The following is a 12,036-nucleotide window of genomic DNA, read 5'->3' on the forward strand; positions in this document are numbered from 1 at the left end:
TTAATTGCGCGCCATTTTTAAATTGTTAATTTTTTTTTTATTGCCGCTAATCTATCGAGTGGAATTTTTATTGAACAATACTTTTAAATGTCATTAAATATTCTCATAAATATGAAAAAGAAATATAAAAAAAAAAAAAAAAAAAAAAAAAAAAATTACTTAGCCGATATTGACTATTTTATTTAAAATTAAATATTCAATTGCGATTAAGTCAGTATGAATATATATTTTTTTCCACTTGTTATATAAATTTAAATAGCTGTAATTGCGCATTATTATTCTGAAACTGATATCATTATTAATAGTGTCATTGCAATTATACGACAGTTTAAACCGTATGACAAAGCCCGCGATATTATGACTAAATTTTAAAAATATAAATTTGACAAGTGATAAGACATATCAGCGTGCTATAAAATATGAAGTAATACTATCACAAATATGGAGGTATTATACAATCGTTTAATAATTGTGCAGCGAAAAAAAATTTTAATTTAATTACTGTGTAAAAAAAATTTTTGAAAAAGCAAATTATGAATTTGAAATTTTCTATTATTAATTGTGAGTATAAATAAATAATAAGAGTGAATTGTTGCGACTAGCTTGGCTTTGGCACCCCTCTGTGCAGGCGCGTGCGTACTTCCCTCTGCAGTTTGTCATAAGGACACCCGCGAAAATCTCATGCAGCGAGTGCGTGGGTGAATGCCGCAACAACTTGGCTAACACAATTTACACTTAATCTGTTGATTTTACTTATTATTTTAACATTTATTCATACACAAATATTAATAAACATAATAATAATTATTGTTATTATTATTAGTATTTATTTCATTTTTGGATTTTTTTTTCTAACAAATTTATGACGAAAAAAAAAAAACTAAAAAAATGCACATGTAGGAAATTAAAAAAACTATAAGTGCAATTTTTTTGAATTTTTTTTTTTCTATAATTTATCGTTAAAAAAAAAATTATTAGACGTTGGCTTATTTCAGTATTATAAGTTAACAGACGATTAACAATTGAATTTTTTTTTCTAACAAATATATGACGAAAAAAAAAAACTAAAAAAATGCACATGTAGGAAATTAAAAAAACTATAAGTGCAATTTTTTTGAATATTTTTTTTTCTATAATTTATCGTTAAAAAAAAAATTATTAGACGTTGGCTTATTTCAGTATTATAAGTTAACAGACGATTAACAATTGAACTTTTTTTTCTAACAAGTATATGACGAAAAAAAAAAACTAAAAAAATGCACATGTAGAAAATTAAAAAAACTATAAGTGCAATTTTTTTGAATTTTTTTTTTTCTATAATTTATCGTTAAAAAAAAAATTATTAGATGTTGGCTTATTTCAGTATTATAAGTTAACAGACGATTAACAATTGAACTTTTTTTTCTAACAAATTTATGACAAAAAAAAAAAAACTAAAAAAATGCACATGTAGGAAATTAAAAAAACTATAAGTGCAATTTTTTTGAATTTTTTTTTTTCTATAATTTATCGTTAAAAAAAAAAATTATTAGACGTTGGCTCATTTCAGTATTATAAGTTAACAGACGATTAACAATTGAATTTTTTTTTCTAACAAATATATGACGAAAAAAAAAAAACTAAAAAAATGCACATGTAGGAAATTAAAAAAACTATAAGTGCAATTTTTTAGAATCTTTTTTTTTTGTAATTTATCGTTTGAAAAGTCAAAACACTAGTCTTGACTGACGTCGGTCACTCCAATATCATATTTTAGAATTTCCTAAAAAATTTAATTTTAACTTCCGAAATTAGCTAATAATTAGTACTTTCTCATTACCATACTTCTACTACTTAAATAATTTCCAAAAAAGAGCGACATTGAGTAGATTAATTTTTCATAAGCATAAAAAAACAAAAACAATCACATGTGTGATGATAACAATATTAGTACGAGTATGAGATAAATGTTAAAACTATTCCAAGGATTTATATGCTAAGACTACAAACTATAAACACATTTGTTGCAACAGACGTAAAGCTGATGTACGGGTGAGATCCACCCGCGGTTATAAATCTTGTCTCGGGATTATCGCGTTATCCAAAAGGTATATAAACTCTGGCTACTGAATCCATATCTAAATTTAGTTATTGTCTCCCTTCCTCACTTCATTTCATATATATACATACATTCACACACACATACGTATTCATATTCATATATATATAAAAACATGAACTTAAAATGCTCTTTTAAAAACCCGCATAACAATATCGTGTGTCGTCTAGCCGTCACGAGACGTTCTCATATGTGGTTTTCATATGTCTATATATATTTATATATATATATACCAGATGTAGTTACACATGAACACCAAAACTAGTAAATACTATACCAAGTGTGTATATAAGTAGTAAATATTTTTCTGCAATGTAGAAACACAAGTAGAGACTACACTTAACTACACTAGTTGTAGTTTTTTATATTTAGTGAAGTAGTAGTGTAGTGTAGCTATGTCATGAGTCAACTGGCGTGACTACAGTTGATGTATGTCACTGACTTTTCGACACCTTACGTCGTAAAAGTATTATAGTATCTAAAATAAAATTAACACTAAAGTAAAATAAACAAATAAATAAATTTTTATTTTTCATATTTTTTTTTATCTCGAATTATTTTTGAATCGAATAAATCACTGTCATATTTTGTAAGCAAGTTTATTTATTAATTACTTCTATAATTTTTTTTTTTCTTTTTTTTTTTTTTCATTACTGTTTTTTTAAAAATTTGGTATCGGTCACAATATTGATCGATTTTGAATGATCGATGATAAATGTGTATTTGAAGAAATTAAGACTTAAACGTATGGATTCAGGTGCGCCTATTTTGATGTGGGTGTGATTTTTTTTTATTCCTTAAGGTTCCGAAGACCTGCCGCGCCCATTTGTTTGCTGAAGGTGACACGCTTTTACCTGGTCATCTTGCAGCATTCATTGTGCTGGTATTTTTTACATATATACATATCAACTCATATATATATGTATGTATAAATATATAAAGGTCTCTTATAAGATGTTTAACAGTCTAAATTCCAAATTGATTTATTCGTGAGGTCGCTTTTAATCAGACAAACATTAGCTCCGATATTTTTATTTGTCATTCAATTTAAAAAAAGAAAAAAAAATCTTTTCTTTACATTAACCAATCAATTTTTTAATATTTATCCTACTTTATTTGTCGTCCAGAGTCTAAAGTTGACTTTTATTTTTTTCCGATTGATCCATTTGATCTTTTTGTCAGACAGACCTCATATATAGACATATGTATGTATAATACCTGTCGTGTGTTTGAATAGGATCCATCTTGGTCCTCAATAAGTAAATATTATTGCACGTGCTCGTGTCAAATCTGTAATTTTATGGGTGGTCACTTAGGATACTCAAATTTTCGATGTGAATTAATTAAATTATTAAATATTTATCTAGATAATTTTTTTTTAAATTGCAGTCACACCAAGAAGAAGAGTCAGATCCAGAACAAGATGAGGAGAGTGGTGAGGAATTGCCACAACAGCCACTGCAAAATAATACTCACACATCAAATGACAACACATCTGCATCTGTTGGTGTTCCGGTTCCAGTATCGTCACATATCAGTAATTTTCTCAACACACATCATCCACATTTTATGAGCAAATTAAAACAAGAGGTTTGTTTATATATTTATTTTATAAATTAATAGTTCTTTAATTATTTTTAAATTACTTGATCCTTCAATGAGATTAGAAATTTTTGAAATTTAATCTGCGATGAATCGCATGTCAAGTACATATATTTTCATATATTTATTAGAGGTGTGCCTTAATTTTTTTTTTAATGACCGAAAATTGTATGATACTGATTAGTTGACATCTGATCATTTTTTGATTTTTTTTTAAACGACAAATTATAAAAAAAAAAATATTCAAAAAAATTGCACATATAGTTTTTTAAATTTTCTACATGTGCATTTTTTTATTTTTTTTTTTGTCGATTCGTAATCACTCTGAATTAACTCCCGATTTTTTACTGTGTAAGATTCCGATTAAAATTGAATATTTGAAATCTGATAATAATTTTTTTGATTTGAATCGAGTACTTAGGAAGTGACAAATAATTTGAAAAGTTATAAATATTTAATCAAATTATTCGAGCACGATTCGCATACCTCTGATATTTGAAAATTCTAATAATAAGAGGGTTAAGTAAAATTAAATATTTAAATTATAATAAAAAAAATAATTTTTCTATTCAGCCGACTGATATGGACATGATTGGCGCCAAGTCAAATTTGGATGCACTCCACGCAGTGATGGCCAACGGATACGCTGGTTTTCCATTTCAAACACCAGCATTTTTACAACTCCAGCATCCGAACCTCGCACAGAACCGCGACGTCGCGAACGTCAGCAATAATGCGCTCCCCTCATCAGCAAGCTCCCACTCTAGCGAATCATCACAAAGTTCATCTCGCAATAACAATGACCCCCGTGACAATGGCTCGCAATCAAATCCCAATAATAATAACTCGGGAAATTCAAGCCAGCAGCAGTCAAGCTGGAGCTTCGAGGAGCAGTTCAAACAGGTGCGTCAGGCAAGTATCGTCATATTCCAATTTTATTATTTTTTTTAATTAACTAACCCACTAAATGCATTTAGAAAAAAATATTTCTTTCAATTTAAAAAAATTAAAATTTTATTACAAAAAAATAATCATCAGAATTATATTTTTTTAAATTGAATCTCATATTTTTTTTTAATGTCACAGTCACTAACAAATTTCATAAATTAAATCAAAATTTGAACCGCGTAAGCGCGAAAAATAATTTCTTCAAATTTATTACATTAAATAAATATATAAATCATAAAAATATTAACATATATTGCGCATACAATATATGTAGTAAAAGAGTGCGGTGCATAAAAAAATGGCCGAGTCTTTTTGAACATATGGAGGTAGATATAAAATGAGCAATTAAGTGTTTTAACGTGTTGGATATTTTTAATTAATGTAATGAATGGCAGTTAATTATTATTTTTACACCGAGAGCGAGATAATTGCCACGCTCTGCTCGTCGGATAGGGTAGTAACCGCGGCGACTGATGTATCTTTAAAAAACAAGTATATATATATATAAATATATGAATGCGTGTGGTAGTCATATAATAAGAGAATTGACCATGAGGATCGAAAAGCGGCCTTGTTAAGACTTTTTGCCCGCCGGATCGTTCGCCACCGCATATACATAAAGACCATAGTAACCCCTACATATATATATGGATATACTTTGGGTTTTTGAGTTTTTGCGCACATCAGGGGTGTGGTATTGGATTAACATTTAGATTGCCCTTTTTATTATTATTTCAAAATATAAAAAACTAACTGTGGACTATTAAAAATAAAGTAGCGTCTTAAATTTCATTATTTAAATTAATACATATGTGTATATGTGAGCATTTGAAGACGTGTAGCAATAGCAGGACATTTGAGCTTTGAAATAATTCAGTTTTATTGTGAAAGACTACAACAAATTGGGTTCGTATGCACATCAATCGAATTGAATGGGTGAAACGTGTAAAACTGTATGAAAGAGTAATAACGCTTAGAAACTGATGAGACATTGGTAGAAGATGATGATGATGATGATAAAGAAGGAGGATGAGAGGGAAACGAAAGAGATGGATGAAAATGAAAAGCTCGACCTACTCGGAGTTCTTGCGTCTCCCACATCGCATCCATCATTCTGCGGAGGCGTACACTACTTACGCGTACGGTCTTTAATCTTTTCGTTCTTTGCTGTCTTTACTCTATCCTACTCCTTTTACTTTGCTAATTTTTTTTTTAATAACTAGATCTATGTATTTTTTGTAACCCTACTTTTTAAAATATCTTTTTCGCGCCTTTGTAACTAGACCGTCTCCCAAAACCCACCCGGTAAAGTTCTATTGCATTGGATCCTATTTAGAATCCAACCCCCTGATGAATCTTCATAAAAATCCTCGTGGTCCCATTTACCGAAATCTTATCCAAATGTCAAGTTGACAGCCAAAAATTCCAACATATAAATAGTTATCTGTAATTGTAGTTTTATTGCTGGATGTCCGCCATTACAAACAAGATCGACCGATCGATCTGACGCGTTATCTCGTAGCGATTTTGCAAAGTCTAGACACTTGAAGCAGTAGAGCTAAAAAAAAGTACCTTAGACAGGTTTATGGTCAGATTGTTATTGTTTTGAAATAGGGTACCAGGTTGAGCCCTGGGCTGGGATGAGTCTCCATCTTATCCATCTACACACCAGCACTATGCTAAAAATTATATATTTATATATTTTTCTCCCGAGCGATAAAATAAAAGTTTATAGATAGTGGGCATTTAATACAGACAACCTAGAATATATATGAACCACAAAGTAATGTACCAACATATTCATACTCAGGTACATATATGTGTATATATATATGTATATATATATATAGCAAATGGCAGTAATGCTGATGTAGGACTATACTTTGCAGCCATTGTGAAATAACTCGTAAACCCGCAAATTGCTGGCTATTCCGCGTGTCGTGTACGTATATGTAGATGTAGATATATATATATATATATATGTGTATAGATGTTTTTATACCACCAATCGGATAATATACATGACTCGTGTGTGTATAACTAAGAGGTAAAGGGGGTGATGGTTACCCGGGTGATGTTAATACCACTGGTCACTCATACTGATTCATAAGCACTATTTTCACATGGACGACTGAGCACAAGAGCTTCAAGACCGCCTTTGTGACTGCCACTTTTATTTTATATACATGTGTACTTACATATTTATTTTTATTTGCTTTTATAAATACATTTATACATTTATATATATACTGCTCTCATACTCGCGATTCGCGCATTGGTTTAATTGTCCGAGTCACGAGCTACCATTGCTAGAAATTGATTTCTGATGGAAATTGAACGTCATTTCTAGTTAGAATTTTGAAAATTTAAATTTGAACTGTGGAAAGTGTTGTTTGAGGCATGAAAAATATTTTACGAAATTTTGACAATGAAAATTGACAGAATGACCATTAAGATGATTATAGTGTCGACTTCGAACCAGTACTTAAATTTAAAACCAGTTTTTTAAAAATTGGGCTCTTAGTTGGTGAACATTTTTTGTCAAAAACTGGCCAGCTGATCAATTTATCTTGAATATATTATACAGTCGTAAAAAAAGGCCTTACAGTAAACTTTTGGACTTTACTGCGGTTTTAAAACTGAAAATTTGAATAAATGTAGATCTGTAATTTTGAAAAAGTATATTCGAATATTACTTGTCGTTATAAATTATGAAACAGTAATTAGTTTAAATTTATAATTGTTGTTACGTAGACTCGAAGGCTTCTGCCCGCTTTTAAATGATATCTTGGACTTTATTCATAACCCGTACATCAACACATAGATATCTTGACGGAATTGACCTCGCTATTTCCACGTATTGTCATATCATTGTCATTATATTTTTAATTATTTATGCATCCGTTAGTTCTAACGATAATTCACACTGCATATCAATATTAATTTTTTTTTTCATTATTATTATTTTGTTATCATTAAAAGTTACAGAATATATATATATATATATATATATATATATATATATATATATATATATATATTTATTTTGGTCAGTGCTTATATATATAATATGACTTCAATTAAAGACACATCCGGTTTATATAAAAAATGAATTGTTAACATTATTAATTTAATTCAAAATTTTGAATTTTTTCAAAAATTTGGTTTGATTTCAGTCTAAATTGGTCTGTACTTGAATTAGTCGGTCTTCAAATTTTTATCAAAATTTAGAGCTCGTTTTTATCTAAAGACGGTCTGCCAAAAACAGACTCAAAATTCTGATATTTATATATATTGGACTTCCACTTGAAGATGCATTGAAAAATGATAATAATTTTCTCAAATAGTCTGTTAATACTTACAGTTCTCACTAAAACAAAGTAGCTAAGTATGAAAGGATGCAAATATTATTTAAGTGCAAGTTCAATAATTGGATGTGGTAATAAAGATCTGTCTTATAGTTGCAATATTTTTAAATTGACTGAGAATTTAAAAAGTACTTTACTTGAATTTACCTCAGTAGCCATCCTTCGCTCACAACATTACCGTTAACAGCATTATCACCTCGTATTTTACCAATCGTTAGATATTTCATCGTAAATACTAGTACTTTGTTACAAGTTACTAAAGTTACAGCTAAAAAAATAAAAGAAAATATTTTTTATTTTGATTATTTTTTTTTAGCTTATTGAGGATGCGCAGATAACTTTTACCAAAAAAAAATTCAAATTTTCTTGTTTTAATTATTCAAAAATTTATTAATTACCAATTCAAAATTAATTTTTGAAATTATAACCAAATATTCAGATTTCAAAAAATAATTTTTAAATAAAAAAAATTCGAAAACAGTGTTTTCAATTGTAATCGATTTGGAATTTTTATTTCAAAATAAACTTTTCTTCAAAGTGAATTCTAATCCAAGGAAATAAAATAAAAAAACAGTCATCCGGTCCAAGTTCACTCGGAAAATTTTCTAAAGTGTTCATATTTACTAAAAATTTAAAACCGAAAAATATTCGCGGGTCTTTTATTCGAAATAAATAAATTCAAAATTCAAAAATATTCAAACTCTTTTCCAATAGTATTCTATTGTTTTCAAACGATAACGATCATTGAAGCAATTTCATTGTTATTACTATTATTATTTAAACTCAGTATACTACCAATAGCAATTTTAACAAAAGACAATGAAAGAACGAAGGTTACTACACGTATTTTATTATCTGTAACGAAGTAAAAAGACAAAGATATAAACAAGATAGTAAACGGAATTTAAAAAAAAATTTTTTTTAGTTTAGTATGCGTTATTGAGTGTAAAGAGTACTTTACTAGTGTTATATACTAGTTCATACACAAGTATGAAAATTTAACGAAATTATGAGTGGTGAGAATAAGGAGGCGGAGTTTTAAGAGAACAAGGCACAAACAATCTGTCGTTAGCGAGAATGATGAGTAAAGTGGTTCGTTGCACTCTGAGAAATAAACCGTCATAGCACCTGTAGATTAGTATGTAGCTAAACTATATATATTTATATATAAGTATGTGGGATTGTATTGTTGCTTAATGTATGAAGAGGTAAAAAATCACTTTAAAGGCAGGATGTGACGAGTCGGTGGTCAAATCGCACGGGTGAGGTGTCTTTTAAAAAACTTTTTTATTTCGCGTACGCAAACAGTTGAAATTTTAAATTTTATACACAGTAACAATGCTTTCAATAAGATTTTACATACATGATACTTAATTCTTTAACTTTTTATTTTAAAATTTAAAATTACCGCGATTTTAGATTAGTTTTTTAACGACACAATTATCTGTACTTTTTTCACATTTAAATTTACTGACCTGTAAAATTCATTTATTGCTATTGTTGTTGAACGTTGGTGGGGATAATTGTAAGATTTTAAACTAATTTATTTACAATTATTAATATTCATGATTTACACACTGAGGATAGGTAGAGGATGTTAATTTTATTTAAAATGCAAACAGAATCATAAAATTTTTTATTTATTAATATGGAATTTTTTAAATAATTAGAAAAATTTATTAAAAAGTATTTTACTTAAACTGAATATTAATTATTTTTAATATAAATATTTAGTTTAAAGAAAGCCGGTTTTTGCGGTGTATGTTTGCATGTATGCAGACACGATATATAAATAAATATGGATTTAATTGACTTAATTTATGAAAAAGTAACGTTAGATTTTTACAGAATAGAATCCTATGGAAAATTGTTAGTGGTTTAGTTTTTTTTAATTATTTAATGAGGAATAGTTTTATTGAGATAATAAAAGACTGATTAGATATTAAATTTACTGTAATACTGAAATTATATGACTAAAAGTGCGGAAAATTATTCAAAAACGTACACGCAAAAATATTAGAGTAATATTTCAAGTTACGGTCTATATACCGTAAATGTTAAACTTATAGCAGTAATAAGTGAAGATTAATCTGAAATTATTAATTTCATTATTAAAAATTCAATTTTAGATCAATAGACTTGAAAATATTTTATTTTACATTTTAAAACTGCGAAAATTTTCGATTCTTGCAATATTCAATTCGAAGTGAGTTCGTTACGCGAAACTATTATTTTAGGTCCGAAATTATTTTTTTTCAATGCCGTCATGAAAAATTTTTCAAAAGACGAAAAAAAAAATTAAATACCGCGTAAAAAATTTTCGGAGTGAACGCGAATTAAATCCAGTGAATGCAGATTGAAATAAAATCCAGACCATTTCGAAATCACTCTGTTGAAAAGACAAACTCCCTGTTCATTACGCATGCGCAGAATTTTTTTTACTCCGAAAATCCAAGTGACGGAATAAATTTGAATTTCAATAAAATTTATAATTCCTCCGAATTCACTCCCGACTTTTTACAGTGTAGGGAGGGGGGGGGGGTGACCCCTAAATTTTGAAGACCCATTTTACCCCAAAATTTTGCCCCCCCTATTAGAGGAGAGTAGGGCAAAATGGTCTGAAATTTCTATTACACATAAGTCTTCATCTCTGAAGGGGCTTATTTTACCCTCCCCTTCCCCTAATTTTTGAATAAAAAAAAATTTTAAAGAATTTTCAAGAGGAAATTTTTTCTTAACACTAAAAAATGATAAAATTATCCCGATTACACGGTACTTTTTCATTGGATAAAAAAAAAATTCTTATAAAAATAAGACATATTAATTAATCATAAGAAAAGTAAAATCCGAGCACATCAAAAATCCGCCTTAGTAAATAACGAAGGAATAAGTATAAGAATAAATAATAAAAAAAAGTTGAAACAAAATTCAATAGATTGAGTGATGCATATTATAAAGAAGCTTGACAATAAAAGATCACAGAGATCTTATGGTCTTTGTCACCTCGAGAATATAAGAGCGTGAATAAGAGATACCTGCCCCATACATTTGTCTCTTTAGTTCGAATACTTAAGAATAAATATATATATATACATATATACAGATGTAACAGAGAAGTTGAAATATACGTCTCAACTTGACTTATAAATTATATGAGTGTCTTCGGATACAAGTATGAGGAACATACATGTATATATGTATATATGAGCTAAGACACAGTTGATAAATATTAGTGAAGACGACACTTGCACCCACATGATTTTCATTGAAATTCAAATTATATCTTGAGCGTATACAGACTTGGAATGAGCGAGACAGAAACTCTAGTTTACTCTATAGTTTATATACATACATACATACATATATTAATATATATAAGCGTCGACTTTTATATGTTCCTGAATATAAAGACCATCTCACTAAACACTTATTGAATATGATTTTTTTTTTGTTAAATATCTTTCAGAGCATTGCGACATTTATTATAATGAGCATTGGATTCATAAGTCTTTGATATGTTAACTGGGGTTAAAATATTCTAGAAACATATATAAACTCTGATGTAGATGATGATGTTTATTATCATACATCACTTTTTTTTATTTGTACTATTAATAGAACAAGAATACTTTTTTTTAGATATTTTTTTGTGATTAACTATATGATTTTTTTTGTTATAGAGTTTTAAATTTTTTACAAGAGTAGAAATTTTTTTTTTTTTCTGAGGAAATATTGAAAATTTTTTAAATTTTTCTACTAAAAATAAAAATTCAAAATTAAAATTATATTATAACATTTCTAAAGATAGAATTCAAAATACTCATGGTGTCACTGATGACATTACACGGCAATTTTTTATGGTGAATTTTCAATAGAGGGAAAAAAAAAAATCTTAAATAGACGACAGGTTTCTCATGTCTATATCAAAGTATCTAATAAATGAACACAAATAAATAAAATTAATACGTAAGAAAATTCAATGACATTCGATTTCATGGAAACTCGAACTACAAAAACCCT

At 28.1% G+C, this 12,036-nt stretch overlaps 1 protein-coding gene across 7 annotated transcripts in view; it reads left to right on the top strand.

Moving 5' to 3' along the window:
* The window catches only part of LOC103575014 (protein dead ringer), a 79,112-nt gene that overhangs the window by 23,465 nt on the left and 43,611 nt on the right, over nucleotides 1–12,036 (top strand). For 5 of the 7 annotated variants that reach the window (XM_008554621.2, XM_008554637.2, XM_008554646.2 and 2 more), the window contains exons 2-3: nucleotides 3,488–3,688; nucleotides 4,274–4,612. In XM_008554621.2, coding sequence (XP_008552843.1) covers nucleotides 3,488–3,688; nucleotides 4,274–4,612 — 540 coding nt within the window. The remainder of the gene's footprint in view (nucleotides 1–3,487; nucleotides 3,689–4,273; nucleotides 4,613–12,036) is intronic. The other 2 variants (XM_008554629.2, XM_053740443.1) reach the window with 1 other exon arrangement.

This window comes from Microplitis demolitor, chromosome 7 (assembly GCF_026212275.2).
Source record: "Microplitis demolitor isolate Queensland-Clemson2020A chromosome 7, iyMicDemo2.1a, whole genome shotgun sequence".
NCBI lineage: Eukaryota > Metazoa > Arthropoda > Insecta > Hymenoptera > Braconidae > Microplitis > Microplitis demolitor.